At 29.7% G+C, this 24,278-nt stretch overlaps 5 protein-coding genes across 12 annotated transcripts in view; 2 read left to right on the top strand and 3 right to left on the bottom strand.

Annotated features, from left to right (window-relative positions):
- The window catches only part of LOC141529521 (uncharacterized), a 25,197-nt gene extending 9,648 nt beyond the window's left edge, over positions 1–15,549 (bottom strand). Inside the window, exon 1 of the mRNA XM_074246096.1 lies at positions 15,059–15,549. The gene's annotated coding sequence lies outside the window, so the exon portion shown is untranslated. The remainder of the gene's footprint in view (positions 1–15,058) is intronic.
- Positions 1–24,278, top strand: part of LOC141529515 (patj homolog) — a 769,735-nt gene that overhangs the window by 336,665 nt on the left and 408,792 nt on the right. The window lies entirely within an intron of this gene.
- LOC141529523 (uncharacterized) lies at positions 4,267–21,875 on the bottom strand. 5 transcript variants are annotated; one of them, XM_074246103.1, is made up of 6 exons: positions 21,721–21,875; positions 18,834–19,885; positions 18,420–18,617; positions 17,091–17,436; positions 4,610–5,055; positions 4,267–4,512 (listed from the first exon to the last, which is right to left on the bottom strand). In XM_074246103.1, exons 2-5 carry the CDS (start codon positions 19,125–19,127, stop codon positions 4,628–4,630), a joined length of 1,266 nt encoding a protein of 421 aa, XP_074102204.1. In that variant the 5' UTR covers positions 19,128–19,885; positions 21,721–21,875; the 3' UTR covers positions 4,267–4,512; positions 4,610–4,627. The 5 variants fall into 5 exon arrangements, with proteins under 5 accessions (XP_074102204.1, XP_074102202.1, XP_074102203.1 ...); XM_074246101.1 differs by lacking the exon at positions 21,721–21,875 and having other exon boundaries at positions 18,834–19,242; positions 19,701–20,727; XM_074246102.1 differs by lacking the exon at positions 21,721–21,875 and adding an exon at positions 20,035–20,727 and having other exon boundaries at positions 18,834–19,916.
- On the bottom strand, positions 9,718–14,998 carry LOC141529297 (uncharacterized). Its single transcript, XM_074245799.1, has 3 exons — positions 11,280–14,998; positions 10,602–11,135; positions 9,718–10,457 (listed from the first exon to the last, which is right to left on the bottom strand). Exons 1-3 carry the CDS (start codon positions 11,532–11,534, stop codon positions 9,861–9,863), a joined length of 1,386 nt encoding a protein of 461 aa, XP_074101900.1. The 5' UTR covers positions 11,535–14,998; the 3' UTR covers positions 9,718–9,860.
- LOC141529538 (uncharacterized) lies at positions 17,347–24,278 on the top strand. Of its 2 annotated transcripts, XM_074246139.1 has the most exons (4): positions 17,347–17,458; positions 22,596–22,806; positions 22,924–23,026; positions 23,120–24,278. In XM_074246139.1, the coding sequence occupies exons 2-4, from the start codon at positions 22,667–22,669 to the stop codon at positions 23,315–23,317; spliced, it is 441 nt and encodes a 146-aa protein (XP_074102240.1). In that variant the 5' UTR covers positions 17,347–17,458; positions 22,596–22,666; the 3' UTR covers positions 23,318–24,278. The 2 variants fall into 2 exon arrangements, with proteins under 2 accessions (XP_074102240.1, XP_074102239.1); XM_074246138.1 differs by lacking the exon at positions 17,347–17,458 and having other exon boundaries at positions 21,980–22,806.

Raw genomic sequence — 24,278 nt, 5'->3', positions numbered from 1 at the left:
GAACATTTTAATAGTTTGAATTCATTGTGAATTCAACCAATATATTCAGATAAAACAGATTTGTTTAAATAGTGCAACATGAATACAATAGATGGCGGTTATATGTGCATTATTGAAAAATACATTAATATTCTGGCTAGTCTCCGGATCCTGATGATAGTCGTAAATAGAAAAAAATAAGCAAGCATCCGAACGTGGCGTGTACTCCATAACATGAGCTGATAAAAATGAGTTATTAATGACAATTTTTCCAAGTGTAATATTATATAATTATTTCATAATTATCGAAGGTTAAAAATTTTATTAAATGTAATCCTTTAATAATAAATAATTACTTATTGAATTAATCACTTAATAATAATTGGTGCAAATAATATAATGTTACTAAAAATGTGAATAGTGTGATTTATAACATTTAATTTTACAAAGATATTTGCAACATCTTTTTTTATTTTTTTTATTTGCTTATGCAAAAAATATGTAATATAGTGTTCAGTGTGTTAAATAATTTCATAATTATGAAAAATTCTGGAAATTTTATTATTTACCAATTACAAATTCATTATTTTAAGAATATTAGAAAGTGAGTACTAATTACAAGATCTGTTTGTAATTATAGAGGTTATACTTTCGCTAATAAGATTAATATTCTTTTTTTTTTTTTTTTTTTTTTTTTTTTTTTTCATGGCATGATCGTCGCGACAGTGAATTTTTGGAGCATTCAAAGTGGTGTCAGCCATTTTTATTTCTCTCCATTTAAAAATGTTTCTTTATTCAATTTTCTTGACATTGTTAAAATTTATTTTTCTGATAAATTAATGTATTAATTATTATGAATCTATTTTGTTATGTCGTGTACAAATATAAAAATTTGCTCTTTCTCTTTTACTTATCATGAAACTTTTTTAAATAATGTATTAATATTATTTTTCGATTATGTTGACTTTGATTGATTTCGTGTATTTTGATTGAATCATAAATAAAATAATTCGATTCTTCTAATTAATTTGTTAAGGCTTTTAATAACTCAACCTTCCTAAATTTAATAATAGTAAGATTGTGCAAAATATTTTATTATATAAAATTAAAAAGAAAATAGTGTAAAAGTTCTGAATTATTTAAATTCGAAATAAAAATTGATAAATAATCCATATTTTTGCATGTAAAATGGGTGATTGCTTCTATCATTTTAAGGTTTGCAATAGTTTTTGACGTTAAGGCTACTAATTTCTCACGTGAAAACTTGATGGCGTCACTTGATCAAGCTAGATTTTTGTAAAAAATAGTCCGTAAGAAATTACTTAATTATAATTTTTTTTTTTTTTTTTTTTTTTAATAAATTACACAATTTATTTTTTTCTTAAAAAATAAATGAACGTTATGAGGCGGGAACTTTTGAATTTTCCAAACTTTTTTCATAATTATTGGAGTCCTAAATTAATTATTTAATCTATCAACCGACAGTAAAGACTGTACAAGGCAATGTTTTAGCAATTTCTTTTTTTTTTTAATTGCGACTAGATATTAGAAAAATAATAATATATTTATTTTTTTATTAGTAACATCGTAATAATTATATTTCACAAATAACCTAAAAAAGAGACTTCTCTTGTTGTTAAAGCCATGCCGGTAGTCATTTTCTAATGTATTCAATAAATATATTTGGCGGGACAGTTTAAAATTAAAATTAAAAATTTTTATTATTACAAAAAATTTTATAATATTTGTTATATTTTTATAACGGTTCGAGTTTTTAGTTGATTTTTCAATTTCTCAGTCAATACCCATGTATGTATGTCCATACCCAAGTTACAGCAACTTTATATATATTGCTGTGGAATGCTCTGCGAAAAAACGATTAATTTTTTTTTTTTATTAATAATAACTTTATAATTTTTATACTCCTGCAAGGACCGTAAAATGACCCTCCACTGTTTATAGCTTTGCCTGCAATAATTTTCTAATTTTTTTAATTTTAACTGTTGGCGGCAGAGTCTAAAATTAAAATTTTTATTTTTATTGTTAAAAAAATGTGATACGGAATATCCATTATTGTGATGAGTAATTGACACGTTAAATTAATATAAAAAGAATTATTATATGTTAACGTCCACGGCGACAAGATCTCCGAGATACGAAAAATGGTGAAAAATAATTAGGAAGACGGTTGACCCTGAAGGCCATCCCTGCAACTTCCCGCTAATTCCATACCTAAGTATTTAAAATTGCAATTATGACGTTTTTAAGTCTTTGAGCTCAAAAATACAATTTTTGTGATATATTCAGCTCTGCGAGCTCAAAGAGATAGCTTTCCTATGCTTTCGAGCTCATCAAGCACTTATAAGAGGTTCACACACTCACACACACACACACCCACACACACACACACACACACACACACACACACACACACACACACACACACACACACACACACACACACACACACACACACACACACACACACACACACACACACACACACACACACACACAGACGTACGGACATCATCGTAAAAATTGTCAGGAAAGCTTCTTAGGGCTTCAAAACGTTAAGATCTGTTGAAACCTCAATTTTTGCAAAACGGGGTAAAAACAATTACTTCCCGATTTTTCGATAATCATTGATTTATTTAGCGGAAAGTTAAAAATTGTATTGATTTATCGAGCCGTAAGACTTAAAGGGCACGGATAATTAAATAAACAATTCTTTCCCAAGCATTCATTTCAGTGGTTTCAAAAGGTTGGAGATACAGAAATTTAAAAGAATAAATTCACTATAGCAATAGTCGTAATTCAAAGTTATATAAGATATGGATTATTAATAAAGAAAAAAAAATCCTCTGCCAACGTCAGTGACTTGAAGCCATCGAAAATTAAAATGAAAAAATTTTTTTGCTATTTTCCGTGCTTCTAAGATCTCTTAGACACGGAAAAATAGATCAAATTATATTAATTCAACTTTTTTCATTTGAATACATTAGAAATACAGAAATTTTAACTGAACAACTCGATATCTATGTTTTATCCGACTGATGTTGAAGCTTTGAGACACGAATAAAATTTAAAAAAATTGAATCCTATGCTAATGCCTGACCTTACAGATACGAAAGGCTGATAAAAGGCATTTTATACCGATGTCCGTGACTGTGAGCCCTTAAAGCCACGAAAATTGTAATTGAAATAGAATTTTTGTAATTTTCCGTGATTCGAAGATCTGCGAGACACGGAAAAATAGATCAAATTATATTCATTTGACTTTTTTCACTTAAATACATGAAAAAAACGGAAATTTATACTTATCAAGAAGTTATCTATGATTCATACGGATGTCAAAGCTCTGTTACATTGAAAAAAATTAAAGAAAACTGAATTCTATGCTGATGTCCGACCTTACAGATACGAAAGACTAATAAAAAGCATTTGATACCGATGTCCGTGGCTGTAAGCCTTTCAAGCAACGAAAATTTTAAGTTAAATAGAATTTTTATAATTTTCCGTGATTGTAAGATCTACGAGACATGGAAAAATAGATTGAATTATATTCATTCGACTTCTTTCATTTGAATACATAAGAAACACGGAAATTTATACTAATCAATAAGATATCTGTGATTCATGCTCTTAAACCTAAGAGCTACGGAAAATTTAAATCAAAAAGAATGAAATAGAACTTTCGTTATTTTAATGATTCTAAGATCTTCCAGACACGGTAAAATTGATTAAATTATATAAATTTCAGTTTTTTTACTTGAATACATGAGATACACGGAAATTTCAACTAATCAATAAGATATTTTTGATTTATGCGGTTGTCAAAGCCCTGGGCACGAAAAATCTTAAAGAAAAGTTGAATCCTATCCTGATGTCTGACCTTCCAGATACGAAAGACCAGTAAAATGCATTTTAAATGTAACTCTTTTGCTAACGTCGGAAAATTCACGGAAAATTCATTTTATACTGATATTTGTGATTTCAGGAGCCACGAGACAAAAAATTTAAATAAAAAGCATTTTCAATTGACAACCGGGGCCGTAAGACCTTAAAAGCATGGAGAATTGATAGAAAAATTTTTACAGTAATGTCTGTGACTTTAAGACCAAAAACACACGCGGAAAACTAGAAAAAAATTTTTCTCTCGTACTAATTCCCTGTGCTGTAACACCTAGGGACCTAGGGACACGGAAAATTAAACAAGGACAGAAAATATTGAATAAAATATTATTTTCCACCCTCCGACCAGAATGGGGCAACTTTTTTGTTTCCTCGGCTTTGTCTCGGCTAAAAATTATATGTGATCTGCGACTTTTGTTAATTCACCGGCATAGTTATGTTATATATACTATTTATAGCAATTTTTGTGGTCATCAAATCTTCGGGAAGCGGTAAAATGAATAAAATTTTTTTTATTTTGATTTCCGTGGTTCTACTACCTAACCGATACAGAACATTTAAAGTTTACGGATTGTTTAAATATTTTTATAGTTCTAGGGCCTCGGCGACATGGAAAACCTGGAAATAAAAAAATGATCACAAAATCGGTAAATTTAGAAATTCTATATTGTTCTTATTGAATAGAAAATTTATTATAAATTTAACACGGACTTACTCACGATTATTTACAGTTTTACTCAATATGTTCAACTCTGAATACTATTTTTTCATCTGTAGCAAAACATCTACGCCGATAAAATTTCAAATCTTCCAACATGTCATTATTATTACTAATTTTTCTTATCTGTATCAATCCAAGTCTATCATATTTAACAATTCCTTCATCTTGTTCTTTAATATTTTTAATCAACTGTTTAATCTTTTCTCCTTCTTTTTGTTTTAAACTTTCAATTTCTGGCATCTGATCGATAATTCTCAATAATTCTTGAAATCGTTTATCGCCGTTTATATCTTCAAATATGCCTTCAATTTTTCGCCAAAATTCTTCGATAGCTGCATTTCGAGTAACCGTTTCTTGTTTTTGTTCTCTACCTTCATACTTACCAGCAATAATTTTACTGAAGTGAGCCCGTGACTCCATAGCCACCGATTTGATCGCCCCTAACAAAAAAAAATTGGTTGTCTGTAAAATCGGCTTACGGACGATAGTTTTACGTCATTATTTTGTATTTAAAAATTTAAAAATTTTGAATATTTAAAAATTAAATTAGCAAAAAAAAGGACTTATTGATACATTGTTAATCAAAATTGATACGATAATTTGATAATTGATATAATTATTATTATTTATAATTAATATTAATTATTTCATTAGTTTATAATTTTATACATTTCTCGCAAAAATTAAGGGAACAAAAAAATTTCCGAATTTTTTTGGCGATTTTCAACAGGCTGTATTTCAGTGAAAAACGGTCGTACAGGAAACAAAAAAGCAAAGTTTTTGAAGCTTGAAGACTCTAGTTTTCAGATTTTTTGGTTAAAAATGTTTCGGAGCACTGGTAGCCATGTAATCCTTAGATAAAGCAAGAAGAAAAAATTTCCCAAATTTCTTACACTTTTTTTTTTCGCTCCACGGGCATGGAAAAAATTTTTCCAGCTAGACCAATGCATAGGTCGCATAACCTGCTTATTCTGCTTCAATTTGCTTCTTGGGGGACTTGGACACGATCATTTGTCTTCGAGATATCGAATTTTGAATGCAAAAGGGTCCTTTTCCATTCAACTGCCGATATCTCTGGAACTGCTGGTCGCCCAGCGAGCGAAAAAGAGGTTTCGTTTTCTGCAGAAAATTTTTACAAAAATCTGTCATGGTTAATTTCAAAAAAAATGTTTTTCTACCTAACGTAAAAAAAGAACAAAAAAATGCCATTTTCCCTTTTTTTGGTTAATCGACTGTATCTTCGTCAATATTGGGAAGAAGACTTTGGTCAGAGGAAAATTCTTTAGCCCAACGTACCCCGAAGAACCCCCTAAATTTTGGAAATTTTGTTGTTCCCTCAATTTTTGCGAGAAGTGTATTATTATTTTATTAATTTATCGTTAGTAATTATTATTAATTTATAATTAATATTATTTATTAACAAGTATCAATATTATCGATAATAATAATTTGATATTATTGATATGCTTTGACATAAATATTTTTAAAACTGGTTGAACATTTTAATTTTTAATTTTCAAATATTAATTACAGTTTTTGAAACTTTAATTCAAATAATGTGTTTAAATATTATCACGAACAATTAGTTATAGAATAATATTCGAACTGCAAAATCAGTCGTCACGCGAGAAGAGAGATGAGTGTGTCACAAGCTAACTCTTAGGACGATCGTGCCTCTCTATCGCTTGTTCCACGCTCTCGCTTGCACGCTCAGGCTCAGGCGGAACGTGACACTTTTTCGTGTGTGCAGCCGGTATTTTTCGATTTATAAGACCTTACTACGTCAAAAAATTATCCTAATCAATATTCACATCAACAATGTTTATCTGCCAGTTATGGGTTATTTTCAATAATTGATTGAGTTTGCTATTTAAAAAGAGTCAAGGAGTTTAATTCTGGTATGAAATATCTAATTTTTAAATTTATATGATAATAGATTACTTCGTTTGAGATGAATATTTTTTACTCGATTAATAAAGTATTTATGTAGGTATATAAAAAAAACTATCGCCACAAATAGCCTCTTAGTTTAAAATTCAAGTATTCGCTACATGGATTTAAAATTTTCTTATTTATTCAACCCGTGAGATTGTATTTTTTTATTTTCATAGCTTCATGACATTTTACGTTAGTTGATTCACCATAAATAAAAATTGTCAAGAAATCATTACTCTTTAAAAATATTTATAGCTGGTTTATGAACTATGTCTCGTTTTGGCGGAAAAAATTTCTTACGTTACTTGTGTGTAACGTAAGTCAGACCTGAATATTCGCCTGAAAAGAAAAAGTATAATCGTGTTTAGACAACCATGAGGGAGATTGATCATGCATGGTCTGTTTGGGGAATGTTTATGCATTAGATTAAAGCGTGATCGTCCATGATTTTTCTTAAAGAGGATTACCTTTAAATTAGTCATGCTTGGAAAGATTTCCTTTGCGTTATAATTTTATGATAAACTAAGAATTTTTAAGTACTCTTACGAGTAAAGGGTAGACATCAGTAGCCCACAATCCGATTACCCAGATCCAACATTGGACAGAATAATTTTACCAGAATTGCGCTTACCCAGATTTCTGAAATACAGTACACCGTTTACCCAGACATCCATTTACCCAGAGTTTCTCTTACCCAGGTATCCGTTAGCGCAGAAGATCGTTTACACAGGCATCCATTCACACAGGTTTCTTTTGCCCAGACTTTTGAATTTTATCTTGGTAGTTCAATACAATTATAGTAGATGGCGACAACATGATCAATTTATAGTTATTTTTAACTAAATAATACAAATCAAATGAATTAACCTTTAATAAATGTATATTTAATTATTAAGATAATAAGAGTACACCTCAATAATATTAATCTGATAAATAAATAAATAATGCACAGTATTTTTCTCGTGGCGGTTGAGATGGAAAATTATAATAATAATTAAGTTAAAGTTTGCCATCCACATGTTCCATTGATAGCTGGTAGAGGCGTGACCGAGTTTGTAGAACCGCCATAAATTATGATTTAAAATTCATAAATGCTGAAAAAATTTTTAAATCAACACTGGTTGCTGGGACAATGGAAAAACTTGATTTCAAGGTTAGGACCGATGTGCCAGTGCAATCAACTCATTATAATATCAACTCAGAAGGGAATGACATTTATGTTGAACAATTATCACAAGAAAATGAAAATAATTAATCGTTAATTATGTCTAAAAATTTCAATTTGGACTACTTGTTTTATTTGTTCAATTAATTTCTTTTCTGTGTTATTGATAATGAATAAAAAAAATTATAACATTATAATATAATAATAATAATAATAATAATAATAATAATAATAATAATAATTACTTACCGATTTTATTGTGGTTCAATTTTAAATTATCCTCTAAATAATTAGCCTTTTTCCTGGGAAGATTAAAAAATAATCCGCTAGAGGCAGCACGGGTGGGGGGGTACATATGTTTTGAATTCTCTATTTACAACAACGTTAAACGTACGTCAATTATAATGGAATTAACGGAAGATGATGTACCTGGAGCAAAATTAAGATTTGCAAAAGTGCAAGATCATCTTGTCAGGGACTTGACAAGATCTTTATCTGATGATGATGAACAGCTTCCGAATTGTGGAAATTCGAAAGCACTTCAACGAGGAAGACAATATTGCTTGAGTGACTTCGTGTTAAATATGGAAGACAATGCGAATAATTTAGTGTATTACTTAAGAGCAGATGTACAATCTTCTTTTCGTGTTACAGTGAAGTACAAAATAAGTATAGCTTTTGATAAAAACAGTAGTCAAATAATAGATGCTCAGTGTCAGTGTCCAGCATCTTCTTCAAAAAACTGCTCTCATATAATTGCCTTACTTTATAAACTCGAAGATTATACGGTACGGTACGGTTATGATGCACTCACAAGCACATCTAAGTTGAAAGAATGGAACAAAGGTAGAAAACTAGGCAATAATCCTGACAATATTTTAACTGTTAGCTATCCGACCAAACGCAAACACGTAAAGAAATCAATAATAAATTTTGTTCCAAAAAAAAGTAAGTATTTGAATGATAACTATGATAAAAATCAGTTCACATCAAGATTTCTTCAAATTGTACAGAGTAAAAAGGCTATTAATTGTATGTGGAATACATTACTGAGCATAAAATATGATGACTATGATTTAAGTCCAGACGAACAGTTAATTTTAGGGCTTAAAGTTGAGCAGTTAATAATAAATTTAACTCCAGTCGAACCTGGAGCTATCGAAATCGAAGTTGATCAAAATAGTTCTGCGTGGTTAACTGAACGACAGCTCAGAATAACAGCATCAGAATGTAAAAATTATTTCACTAGTACCAATTTGACCAATTTACTTAATATAAAATTGTGGTGTAAAAATGACATAAGTCATTTACCTCAAATTGTGTATGGCCGTGAGAATGAAGCTAATGCTATTCTTGATTTTGAAATTAATAATAATTTAATTGTTAAAAAATGTGGTCTTTTCGTAAATAAATTATTTCCAGGTTTAGGATGTAGTCCTGACGGTTTGATATTTGAAAATCAAAAAATGATTTCATGCATTGAAGTTAAATGTCCTCTAGTATTAAAAGACTGCTCACCTTTTGATCTAGATAAAGTCAAGAATTCTAAAAATTTATGTTACACTGTTAAAAATAATCAGATTCATTTAAAGAGGAACCACAATTATTATTTTCAAATTCAACTGACGCTCGCAATATTAGAGTTAGAGTACTGTGATTTTATTATTTGGTCTGGGCTTCATATTTTTGCTACAGAGAGAATAAATCGAGATGAAACCTTCATTCAAGCTTTAACAGGAAAATTAGTGAAAGTGCATAAAATATTAGCTCGTGAATTTTTTGAAATGCGACTGCCTAGAAATTTATCACTCATCCTTGTTGAAGACTTATAAAAACATTCATATCTCAACTATTATTATTGTTATTACTTTTACTATTCTTATTTATTTATACTTCTTACTAACAAATCTTACCATTACTTAAAAAGCTTAGCATTTTCATGTTTATTCGTTGTGTTAGTAATTTTATGCATGTAACTTAATGGTTTTAAGTGTTTCAAATTTTATGTTTCAATGTATAGCTGTTATGAACAACGTATAGTTGTTATGAACCATTTTAAATACTACAAATATTATTTTAATTTAGACAAAACATTTCAGGAAAAAATAAAAAATTGTTTTTAAATTTATATTTTTATTGAATTATTTACATTACTAAAGGTTCTTGAAAATTAACAAGCATAGCAATTACAAAAGTTATTTGAGAAATAATAGGAAGCATATTTTTGGAAATTACTCGTTGCATAATACGAAACTCCTTCATACGTCCAATGAATCTTTCGACATGGATTCGAGCAGCAGCTATTTCTCTAGCTGTTCGTATCTCTTCTTTACTGAAACATTTACGTTTTTTTAAAAAGGGTGGAATAACTAATGAGCATTTATATTTATTACACAGTTCTTCGATATTAAAACCCCGATCTGCCATTATTAAATCTCCTTGTTTTATATTATTAAAAAATCCACTTTTTATTGTTATTTCCTTATCACTAATACGACCTTCGAAACCATCCGATAGAAAGCAACATCCTCCAGTTGGAATAATTCCTACCAAAAACTTCACTGTGTTGTGAGATTTGTAGCTTGAGTAAGTGTTCCCTTGTTGATTGAAATTTTTAGACTTTTGCATGTTCCACTCAAAACAATCTATGATAACACGAATATTTTTGAATTTCCTAAATACTTTAGGGAGATAATTTTTCTTGATTGTCTCAGCAGAAGGAAAAATATCTAGTTTTTTAAACTCTTGATACATAAATTGTATCCACGTTGTAAAAAATTTTGGAGAGATATCCAATGCTAACGTTAAATCGATAGCTCATGTCAGCAAGTAATAACCCAGAATGAAGTCGAACTAACGTTAAGAAAAGCTGATTTTTAATGAAACTTTATTTTGTGTCCGTTGTGATTCGCGATCCGTTTTAGATTCAGTAGTAAGCCACTTTCTCAGTGATTCAGTAGCAGGAGGTCCCAAAAATTCCCACAAAGTATCAAAATCTTCTGGTTTTAAACCTGTGTAATATTTAAATTTCTTGACATTATTACGACATGAATCGACATCAAAGGCAGTACTCTCCAATTTCTTTTCCAGACATTCAATAACCGTTTTTAATTTTTTTACGTCTGTATCTTCTTCTGTTTGACTTTCAGCATCACACGTTGAAACTATTTGCAAATGTGGTGCAACGTCAAGCTCAGTATTATTTGGAGCCGTAAAGTTATAATTATTTTCGAGCTCAGACGTGAAATTATAATTTAATTGCAGTCTGTCATTACTATTAGTATGTTTATTACTAATTTCTCCAGCTAGTAATTCATCAGTAGCAGCATGAGTAGAACAGATAAGTTTTCGATGCTTGCAATCTTCAGTTCTTGAGTCTTCTTCATTACATCTTTGCTGTCTTTTTCGGTCTTTAGGAATCTAAAAAAATCATAAAATAATTAAAAACAAAATTTTATGTTTCATGCCCAATAAAAAAGCAACTTTAGTTTATTAATTACCTTCAATCATCATAATATGCAAACTGATATAATATATAACCTCTTTAAATATATAATTACTAACCTTTGAAACTGTCGCTGGTAAAGGATTAGGATTTTCTATTGTTGGTCCATTTGAATTAATAAAATGTTTTGTACAAACGTAAGTGTGTTTTTTTATTCCATCAATTGTTAAATCTGCTCTTCGTGATAAGTGTATCCACTCCAAACACTTTTTTCTGTCGACTTGTGGTTTTATAAAAGGTATAAATTTTACACCATCCTGCTTGTACCGGCTATCAGACGTACAATTAGCGAATGCACAATGTTTTGTAGGCATGGCAATTTTAAAATAAAATTTTTTTGTAACAAATATTTATTTATTCCGATAATAATAAGATGTACATTTAACGTTGTTGTAAATAGAGAATTCAAAACATATGTACCCCCCACCCGTGCTGCCTCTAGCGGATTATTTTTTAATCTTCCCAGGAAAAAGGCTAATTAGTTCGCTCCATTTAATAAAAACTTTAACTAACACACTTTATTGTCACTGTGGTAACCGTGACACTACCCAAACGCTCTTTGAGATTCGGCTCCTCTTTTGGCTACCAACCTATTTCATAATTTTAAATCATAATTGACCATGTTGTCGCCATCTACTATAATTGTATTGAACTACCAAGATAAAATTCAAAAGTCTGGGCAAAAGAAACCTGTGTGAATGGATGCCCTTGTAAACGATCTTCTGCGCTAACGGATGCCTGGGTAAGAGAAACTCTGGGTAAATGGATGTCTGGGTAAACGATGTACTGTATTTCAGAAATCTGGGTAAGCGCAATTCTGGTAAAATTATTCTGTCCAATGTTAGATCTGGGTAATCGGATTGTGGGCTACTGATGTCTACCCCGAGTAAATTGTGAATTTTATACTGTCGAAACGATACATAAGTCATAAATCAGTTGAAACTTTTTCGAACGAGTAAAGGTTCCTTGATAATTTTTGTTTATGGTCAATCAAATAACGGAAAATATTGTGAAGCTATCGATAATTAAAGAAAAATTATAAGCTTACGAGTGGATAAATACGAAACTATCAAATCAATTCAGCAAGTATTAAGAATTGAAATTAAGAGTCAATTTCTGGCGACAATTTCTTCTTAAGCACCTCTAACTATATTTCATAAAGGGAGTAAGAATAAAAAAATTTGGAAAATTCGAGAGTGCACAACTCATAATGCTCATTTAATTATGAAATAATAAGAAAATAACAAATTTTTCGATCGTAAAGCACTCTAATGCTTCGCATCATGAGCCGTGCAAAAAGTGAATGTGAAAAAAATATCAAACAGCTAAAATATAATCATAATGCGCACGCGCTTCTAGTGGGATAAGTGTACTCAATGTATATAAATATATATAGTCCTTTGGTTTTTTTTTTTTATTTTATTAAGGGGTTACATGGGTTTCCTCCAGGAAAAAATGGCCTATTTTCAACAATTTTTTTTAATATTAAAAGTGAGATATTTTATTCAAACTTTTTACTGTCTTAAAGATGCATGTTCAATAAAGGATTACTAATATTAAAAAAAATACCCTCGGATATAACATGCGTCCGCGTTGACAGCAGAACTTCTAGCAGGATAATTATAAGTAAAAATAAAATATGTGCATTAGTTAACACTTCAAACTAGAACTTGTACGAAAGAAAAAAAAAAAAATTGGATTTTCGGCAGAGAGGATTTTCTAAAAAAAAAAAATTAAAAAATTTGGTTAAAATTTCGCGACGTTTTTTTTTAATATAGTTGTAATAGAAAAAAATCCGGAAAACGGATGACCCTAAAGGTCATCCCTGCAACTTCCCGCTAATTCCATATCTAAGTGCTTACAATTGCACTTTCATGACGTTTTTGAGCTCAAAGAGATAGATCTCTATGCTTTTGAGCTCTTCGAGCTCTAAAGTCTGATAGAAGTTTGATAAAACACAATTTTTCAAATTTACAAACCGCAATAACTTTAGAATGAATGAACCGATTTTTACGCGGCTAGTGGCATTCGACGCAGTTTTTAAGCATCATTAAGAATCTTTGAGTTTAATTTGATCGAACCAGAAATTTCAGAGCAATTCCGAAAAAACACTTTTTGCGGTTTTCTGTCGTCAACGACAACTCACGAACGAATCAACCGATTCTGACCGACTTGGTGTCGATCGACGTGGTTTTTTAATGTTAAGAGCTGATTAGTTTTTTAAATCGACCGGTCAAGCCGTTTAAAAGTTATTCCAAAAAAACCACATTTGAAAAAAAATTTTTTTGTCGTTTTCTTGAGATTTCTATAAATCTACTGGTCCAAATCGGTTCAAAGTACATTCAAAATCTAAGTTCAGTCAAGATCTTTCGAATGGGCACCAACCGCGATTAAATCGATTAAATCGATCAAACCCTTTCAAAAGTTATGAGAGGTTTACATACATCCATCCATACACACACACACACACACACACACACACACACACACACACACACACACACACACACACACACACACACACACACACACACACACGGACATCATCGCGAAAACATTCAAGGAAGTTTTCTAGGACCTCAAAACGTCAAGATCTGATGAAAACTCGATTTTCGAAAAACGGGGTAAAACCAATAACTTCTCGATTTTCGAAAATTTTCAATTTTCTTAGCAGGAAATTAAAAATCCCCCGTCAAAGACCTTGTAAATTATATTTTGAAGACCTGTCAAAAATTTCATCAAGATGGGTTGAGTAATTCTCAAGAAATCTTAATAACCGTCTTTGAAAACATAGTTTTGAAAAAAATGCGTTTAAAGTTTTGAGTGACAATACAACAGCGCTTTGAGCGCGTAAATTTTTAAAACTGTATCTCCGAAACTATTATTTGCATCGATTTGAAACTTTAAGACAATATTCTAGAGATGTTGTTGAATTTAATAAGACAATAGAAAAAAATCGATTTTTTGAAACCGCGAAACCCATGTAACCCCTTTATCGCAAATAAACGACCAAGTTACTTAGGCATTCGCATTCAATGACTTACAATTTTTTAAGAGAATTTTTCAAAAAAAAGTTCGACTCAATCAATGAAATTTTTCACAAGTTGCAATGTTTTCAGGGTTTTATAAATGAAGGACAGGTACATTTTTAAAATATCTTGATGTACTTTTCCACTGATATTGCACATAATAAATTTTTGAAAAATGCAGAATTGAACTCTATTGAATTATCTTGACAATAGTATGCAAAGTATCTTGATTCCGTGAACAAAGAAGGGTATAATTATAAAAATAGTCGCCGAAATGACGCGAAAAAAAATTTTCATTCATAAAGCACTATCTGATTCTTCACATCATAAGCCGTTGACAATAGTCGTCTGAAGCGGAGCATCCTGACATAATAATATTGAAAAGACAATTTCACTATTTTGGTTATTAAATTTCCTAAAGAAAAGGTTCAATGCACAAATAAAATTCAATTTAAATTTGAATACATAATATTTTAACATTAATTATCATTGTCATCTCCTACAATTTCATGCATTCCTAAACTAACTGTTCTAAGTCTTTATTTTTCTCTTGATTAATATAGTGCAACAAACTTTAATTACGAAATTCGCCAATCGTATTAGATGACGTCATTTTCAACTAAAGAGAATCCCAAAAATTACAACTTGTAATAACAAATAATCATTTATAAGAAGTTCTTGATGCATACCGAATTGTTAGTCTATTTGTATTCAACAGATCACGCCATGAAGCAATATTTGCTGTTAGTTCAATCTTATTTAAAAAAACCAGTTTGCATAAGATATATAGTAAGCTCTATAAAACTCACTCGCAATTAATAATCTGTGACGCCGTAGAATGTGAATGTACAAACTATGCTGATGCTGAGATATGTGCTCATACTCCCCATTTTGTAAATTGGTCGTACCAGTGCATCGAAAAGTTTACGTTTAAAGCAATACACTTAAAATTGAATTATTGATATGAATTTCATAAAGAGCACATGCTGTGCCTTTTTTAACATTAGCTACATGCCGATTTCATGACAGTGTACTGTCAAACACAACTCATAAGTATTTGAAGGAATTAACAAACTCTATTATTTAATTGTCTAAATATAACTTAAGACTATTACTATGACTATAATTTATTCTGCAAGCATTTGTCGCACTGCCGAAAAATATAAACTTTGTCTATATTTAACATTTTTCCGCTAGCTGTATAACATTTCATGCTTAATAGACATGTAGATCTATATGCGTGGGTTCCAATGAGACTATTACCAGGCCTATAATGTAAATAGCTTATTGCTAGTGACCGTATCACGAGAATACGATAATAGATTTGCATTGCAATCACCCATAACATATATATATATATATGTATATATATACAAAGTAAATAATGCTGTGTAGCATTATTAGAAGTAAATATATATATATATATATATATATATATATATATATATATATATATATATATATATATATATATATATATATATATATATATTTACTTCTATTTAGAAATATCTATGAGAGGCTCATTCTGAAAGTTTATTAATCATTAAGTCCTTAAAGGTCAATAAATAACGGCAATGAGTATTTTCGGTTGAAAGGAAATCGAAATTTCAATGATAAATTTAGATGTGTTTAAATCAATTTTCTAATTAATTTCTCAAAAATAATTTTAATTAATAAAATATTACAATTTAAGGGGACCCGGTAGTCTAGCGGCCTAAAATTTAAGTTATTTTAAAAATTTTATTCCTATATGAAGGGAATGACCTATGCTTTCAAATTTTTTTACACTTATTCTATTATTTATCAACTACAAAAAAATAAAAATCAAGACAAAAAAAAATTTTTTTTTTAATTAAAAAAATGGTGCTGAAGTCCCCCTCTCAAAAGAAAATGGACCTGACTGGTGGAAGTAGATTGATCTCTCCCTCTAATCTGAGATTAAAAAATTGACTGATTTTTAATTAGTAGAAGGATAGTTATCGTCGATACTACAATGAAAAAAAAAAAAAAAATATTTGACAAAATTGCACGTAGTTTAAAGTAAAAATCCGAAATTAATTTTCAAAAAATATTTTTGACTACGCGCCATTTTACGAGAGGGGGACTTCAGCACCATTTTTCTAATTAAAAAAAAAATTTTTTTTTTTGATTTTCATTTTTGTGTAGTTGATAAGCAATAGAATAAGTGTAAAAAATTTGAAAACATTAGTCATTACCTTCACATAAAAATAAAATTTTTTTAAATAACTTAAATTTTAGGCCGCTAGACCATCGGGTCCCCATTAACGTTTCTCGTTTCAAGTTATACTAAAAAAATTTTCATTAAATTATCGTTTAAAAACCAATAAAAGATGTTTTAATAGCAAATCTGATTAAAAAATATAAACTTATTATTAATTAAAAATTTTTTATTTAAAAATCCGTGGGCTGCTTGATATCAATCAATTTTAATATTTGATAGATATCAACTATTGTAATAGAGTTATTATAAAAATATCGTAGAAAATACCTGTAAATAATTAAATTGAAAATAAATTAACTTTATTCAAAAGAGAAGTTATTAAACCAAAAAAATCATTTTGAAGAGTTTCATTGTCTTGAATAAAGTTAAAAAATTTTTGAACTGTAAAATTTTTATTGGTCTATAAAAATTTTATTTGATTCATAACCTTTTTTTCATCATTCAATACAATAGAATTATTCAGAATTACTTCCATGTTTCAAGATTTGTATCGAACCAGGTAAATTTTTTTTCAATCGATTGATGTCAATTTTTATAGAAAATATTATTTGATTACTTTTTCATATAATATTCTTACGAAAGAATGAAGTACTTACCAACAAATACATTATGTTTCGGCTTTTTTGATATGAAAGTGTTTAATTGCTTATGATAACTTTCTAAGAAATTATTTGTTCGATTCCGTAGTTTATAAACAGAAATCTGCTCTGCCCCTTCTTGCTTCAACCATTGCTTTTTATAATAATTCAGGTAATCTCTGAAATAATCGCCAAAATCGTTTAAGCATTCTTTTTCAATTTTTTCGTAAACACTTTCAATGAATTCAGCTGGTAACAAAGCAAGAAGTTTTAATCGGTTCAAAACAATGAAAAGTTCCGGGCGTTCTTCTTTAGAGTTATCCTTGTCTATTAATTTCTTATCCTGAGCATTTTTGATCAAGGCCTATTAAAATAGAAAATAAAGTGTAAGTATCTTTTTGTGATTACAAATATACACAAATATAACTTGTGTAATTTTTTGGGCCCTTCGAGCGTGAAAATCGAATTTTTGTTCGGAACATCGCTTTTTTTTTTTTAACTTCCCTCTAAGAAAATTGAAAATTTTCGAAAATCGGGAAGTTATTGGTTTCACCCCGTTTTTCGAAAATCGAGTTCTCATCAGATCTTGACGTTTTGAGGTCCTAGAAAGCTTCCCTGAATGTTTTCGCGATGATGTCCGTATGTCTCTATGTGTGTGTGTGTATGTGTGTGTGTGTGTGTGTGTGTGTGTGTGTGTGTGTGTGTGTGTGTGTGTGTGTGTGTGTGTAAACATGTAAACCTCCTACAACTTTTGGACGATTTGGCCGATTTCATCGCGGTTAGCGCAGTTCGAAAGAGCTTGGGCATAATCACATTTTGAGTACAATTTGGACCAATTGCGGCCGGTAGATTTTGAGAAATCTTAAAAAAACCCCGAAAAATTAGCGGGAAGTTAAAAATTATTTCTAATGTGGTTATTTTGGAATAACTTTTAAACGGCTCTACCGATCGATTCTAAAAACAAATCAGCTTTCAACATAAAAAAACTACGTCGATCGCCACCATGTCAGTGAAAATCGGTTGATTCGTTTGAGAGATATCTTGAACAAAAAAAAACCGAGAAAAATGTTTTTTCGAAATTACTTTGAAATTCCTAGTTTGATTAATTCAAACTTGACGATTCTTCACGAGGCTATAAAAACTACGTCAAATTCCACCTATCGTGTAAAAATCGGTTAATTCATTCAAAAGTTATTGCGTCTTGAAAATTCAAAAAATCGTGTTCGATGAAAATTTTATTAGACTTTTGAGCTCGAAGAGCTCCAAAGCAGAGAAAAGCTATCTCTTTGAACTCGGAGAGCTCATTGTTCTGGCATCAAATAAAAAGATTGGAATAATTAAACTAACCTGACTATAATGGAAATAACAGGTTTTTGTTTTAATGCCAGGAAAAACCTCTTTTAGACTATTTCGTAATGCAATTTCATAATCAGTCATGGAATATTTTGGCCTGAAATTTTTGAAATGCTCAGCCAGAAATTGAAATACTCGCAAATAACAATCAGTGCTTTTGTTGTTCATAAGAACCCAAGTGCAAGGTATAGCCTATAACAATTCAAAGAAAATTCCAATTACTCGTTAATAATTTATGTTCAAATATTGTATTGTACGTAATTTTAATTTTTACTAATTTAGTATCCCGTCAAATAGCTAAAAAGTATGTTTTGTCAGCGCCTTAAGAACGTATATCAAGCTTACGCAAAATAATATTTAATAATCACAAAATTTTCATCCAAAATCAAATGAAAAATTGTGAAGTACCTTTTGACAATCGTTATCAGTTCGTAATTGAACTATAACTGTCATCAATTGCCCATTATGCACATGCAGATCAGGAAATGCGTCAAAAGTCGCGTCAGTTGAAATAACTTCTACGAAAGGACTAATTTCTTCCAAGCAATCTGCATCGTACATAAGAACAACAGTGGCTTCCTTCACTTCACGCTTGCTGTTTTGGACTGGAAATGTTAAAAGCTTCGCTATTAATTGCATTTCCTTATGCAATCCATATTTTAATTCTTCGGTGGAACTTTCCATGCTTCTTCCAAATTCCATCAAATTATTCGAAGCTAACTTAATATTAGTATTAACCGGATTTTCTTTTTTAATAGATCGCTGCACCCTCTTACGTAAAGTACACAACTATAGAGATGATGTCATTTCAGGTTCACTGAAAAAAAAAAATAATGTTAAGATTCATTACTTTCAGATAATTAAAAATTAAACTCTTATAATTTATAATTCCGGATTTGTTGTTATCAGGATTTTAAAATGATTCATAAAACAATAAATATATCAATTATTTTCGGTTGTATCTTTTGATTTTATACTAAGCCAATTCCTTATGATGACGTTTTATTAAGTTATATGTCATCAAAGTCATATTTAACGCAGACAATCGATTTTATAGCTATACACATATTTTAAAAAGTGAAGAGAAAATATCACCTATAATCAAATTCTTTAATGGTTGAAAGTTGGAGAAAGATTAAAAAATTTTAATTTCAATTGATTATATAACACAAGTAAAACGTTAATAGTTTGGACACAGAAAGAGATTAATTTCATTAAAACACTGACAAATTATAGCACAAAATAGTAAGAATGTATGAAAAGTTGCATACTTACTCTCGTTCCAAAGCTTTCACAACTTGTTTCGGTTTTACAAATGGTAAACAAGAAAATAGTCTTAGAGTTTGACAAAATTTAGTGTCATCAGCCAACTTAAGATTTCGACTATGTTTGTGACGATATTTGTTAGATTCTTTGAATTTGTTGTCAATCATAACACCACCACCATTGCACCGCTTTATCTTGGAATTATCATAAATACATTTAAAATACCTAAACAACAATGTAATGAGAAAAAATTAGTTACTATTGGCTGAATCGACCATAATTTGTAGTTCTATTAATATTTTATAAATTGATTATTGTAAGGAATTTAAAACTTAATAATAACCACATTTTTTTTCCTAAACGTTCATTGAAATATGAATTTTTTAAATGATAAGAATATCCAAAAAAGGACCATTTCTGTCGAGGTGCACGCTTTATTTTCACCATTGCGAAAAATTTTAATTATTATAACGACTAATAACCATAAAAATTGTAATTCCAAGGCAAATGTAATCAACTATTATCATATATATGAACAACAAATTGACTAAGACATTACATGACTAACTTCATTACAGATATTTGCTCAGGGTCTATTTTAAGAATAAATCAAATAACAAAAAATATGGTTGTCACCGAAATAAAAAATTTTTAGAAATTTTTATGAGTGAACTTAGCAGACAACAGACAATCGAAAACTTTGACAATCGATATCTCAGCGAAAGAATCGAATTTACAAAAATAAAAAAATGGAGTCATCAAAGCTTGGATATTTACAACGGTATTTATTTGTATTTAAAAAAAAAATATTTCTTGGACAAGGATTTATAAAACGAAATTTCGACGAATGCTCCAATCAACAATTTCTGGCGGGGAAATTGAAAATGAGGAATAAAATTACAATCGGGTATAGTAAAATTACAAAACATATATAGCTCTGTGAGATTACTAATTTTACAAAACGGTTTTGTTATTTTACAAATATTTTTAGATTAGCTGAGTTTGTAAAATTACAATACTTTCCTTGAATTTTACTTGAATTGAAATAATAAAAAGAAAGATTTGATTTAATCTTTGTTAACATTTTATTTTTATGAAGCGCTAACTAGATTTTGCATCTCACGTAGACCAAATTTTTACAACTCTGATGATATAAAGTGATAATAGTATTTACCCTATTTAAGAATCGAACGAGAGCCGCGCGCTTGCCAGACCGATACCTAACGTCCTACGCCGTACGACCGATAGGTGATTTAACATCTCATTATTCTTATAAGCTAATCCTATGTGGTGATTGAGCTTTACGGCTTATTATTTATTATTTACATTATTTGTGTTATTTAATGCTGTTCATTGATGAGAAATAACTAACTTTTACATTATTTATAATTCATTGAATATTATAAAAATTAAAGTCTAACATATACTCATTCAAATATATTGATTTCGAAATAATCGCTTGAGCGTAATATTAAAATTTATAAAAGATAAATGATGCCTCGAATTTATTATTACAAATAAACAACCATAGACTTAAAATTAGTAAAAATAAATATGACGAACATTGTTATTTTTTGATACATTAGTCTCATTCTTGTAAAACTGAAAAGTATTTTTTTTTTAATTGGAAAACAGTAAAGTAGAATTACAATTCATTTAATATAATAAAAATTGTCTGGTAACATTACATTGCGCTGTGTAATTTTACAATGAAAATTGTAGAAATAAAAAAAAACTTGTAAAATTTTTTATGAGATTATTGTAATGTAAATTACAATATTGTTTTGTGATTTTATATACAATTTGCCGAATCAGATCACAAGTAATGTTTGCAAAATTAAAAAGCTTCTTCTTAAAAATTAACGAACGGTCCTGTAATATTACAATGCGTGTTATATGCGTGTTAGGTTTGTACATGAAGATTGTTAAATTACAATACATCTGACTAGATTTCCTGACAGGTGTTGGAAAATTACATTAATTGTATTTTATTTAGCATTGCTATACACTGATTTGTAATTTTACTTACCCTGATAGCCAAGTTGGTCGCAACTTTCCCGCAATATGCTGCCGCAACTTGTCACCAAGTTGGCAGCAAGTCTTGAAAATGCTCTCGGTTGGTGTCAACTTGTTCACCAAGTTGTCAGCAAAAACTACTTCTGAATTTTTTCACATCAAGTTAACGACAAGTTTCACAAGAAATTGGGCGACAAATTGCGGCAGTAAATTGGTCTTCTTTTTCTCAGAAACTTGTAGCCAACTGATGGCAACAATTACAAATTCAGAACTTGACCGCAAGTTGTCACTAAGTTGGTGGCAACTATCTGACACCAACTTTGTTGGTTTGAAACTCTTTCTATCAGGGTATTATTTGTTTTGTAATTTGATTGTAATTTTACAAAAATTTTTAACAGTGTATGAGTCTCAAAACAGCCAATGGCTATTAACCTCCAACAGTAAAATTTAACCGCCAATTGACAATTCAAATAGCCCAATTGGCGGAAAATTGCCCAATCTGGCAACACTGCTATGAGATACCATTTTTAGTACACACAAAGTACTGTCTTTTTCTATGTAACGTGAGCAGCATGGTAGTGACCTCTATCGAATATTTGATTGCTATGCACAATTTCGATGTGATATTTTCTAAAGGTTATTCTATTCTATGTGATATTCTATTGTCATTATTGAAAGACATAAACACTGCATAACCATTCTCAAAGATTTAATTTCATAACATTCTATAATTTTTTAACATTTTTTGACAGAAGAAGGATTTATAAATTTTCATAAGTATTTAATTTCAAAAATTGAAATTAATTTTTTTTTAAATTAATCAAGTTTATTTATATATTGTCATGGCTAATTTATTCTTTATTAACCAAGAATTTTTTAAATCTGAAGATTTCGACAATGTTGTTAAAAAATATCAAAATGAAACCCAATATACTTTGGGTAAATACGATTCTCGAACCATGGAGACTTACTGTAGAAAAAGTGGTAAAAATGTTGATGATTATCCCAATTTATCACATTATTATTATTACATACGTTGCTCAAGAGGAGGAAGTTACGTCCCAAAAAGAAAATGCAGCGTTCATTCCCGAAATGTTAAGTAAGTTATTATTTTTTTATTATCATATTGGTTAGACTATACTCGCACTCGACCGACTTTAATAGTGATAACTTAATGACATGTGTGACATACTTAGATTAGACATATTTGTTACAGATCCAATAAAATTGATTGTCCAGTACAGCTTCGCGTTTCCGCTGACCTACAGAGAAAGGTATTAGTTGTAACAGAATGGATATCGGACCATAATCATGAGCCAGTAAGTTAAACATGAATGAGCCAAGTAAAGCGTAGTACTTATCTATGAAGAAAAAAGTATACACTAACTTACAAATTTATATATTATTTACAGGAAAATAAAAAACTTGATCATGTTGGTGGTAAATCTAAAGAAGTTCAAACAAGCCAAAAACTTCTGGCTGATAAGAGCATTGAAAAAAAATCAAATGATCAAATAACAGTCTCGGAAATTCTGAAGAAAATAAAAAGTAGTATTGCTTTTAATGAAAATACGGCTCAAAAAAGAAAAAAATGCTTATTAATTTGTTAGAAAGCTTCAAAAAATCGATGAAAATGAGCAAATTTCATCAGGTGATGAGTCAACGCATTCTGTGATCCCGTCGCAAACAAACAATTCACCGCTACACCTTGATCTTCCGGCAACACAAAATCCTCCTCCTGTCAACAAAGAGTTTTCAGAAGAAATCAGTGTTCAACCAAGCACATGTGGACGACCTAAGCGCCAAAGAAAACCCGCTTTAGGTTCTGATTTTTATACTTTCGGAACCGCAAAGCTTAAAAAAAGGATTTAATACTTTTTTTAAGCTTTGCGTAAGTACGTATTTAAATGTTGAAAATATAATTTATAAAGTAAAATTTTATTTGTTGATCTTTCCATAAATTATTGAATGTTGATATATTTTTTGAGAAATTCCATCGATCTTTACACTAAATAATAGATAATTGTGGAACTTCTGTAAATTTGGAATTTAAAAGAAACTTTAAAAATGATAATGAAGAATTTAATTGTTTTAGACCACCAGAAAAAAATAGCACGCGTCTGTTATTATTCCGATTTCTAAGCACTTGAAGGCACGAACAATCGAAATTAGAATGACTGATCTTTAAAATAATATCCCTGTCTCCGAACTTTCAAGAGCACGGACAATAATAAATCATTAATTTCAGCTCGTGCTGATTTTTTCAGGCCTTGAACGTTGCCTCAGATGTAGACAGAGGAGATTTTTTTTTCTTCCACAAAAATTCTGAGCTATTAGGTTTTAGGGAAACGGAAATCTAAATTAAATTTTTTTTTTAATATTTTAGTGTCTGAAAGATCTTAGAATCTCAGAAAATTATAAAAATTCTATTTAACTTAAAATTTTCGTTGCTTGAAAGGCTTACAGCCACGGACATCGGTATCAAATGCTTTTTATTAGTCTTTCATATCTGTAAGGTCGGACATCAGCATAGAATTAAGTTTTCTTTAATTTTTTTCAATGTAACAGAGC

This window comes from Cotesia typhae, unplaced genomic scaffold (assembly GCF_013202065.1).
Source record: "Cotesia typhae breed Kobodo isofemale line unplaced genomic scaffold, CoteBio_Ctyphae contig_48, whole genome shotgun sequence".
NCBI classification, from domain to species: domain Eukaryota; kingdom Metazoa; phylum Arthropoda; class Insecta; order Hymenoptera; family Braconidae; genus Cotesia; species Cotesia typhae.
This window is presented reverse-complemented; position numbering and strand designations above follow the sequence as displayed.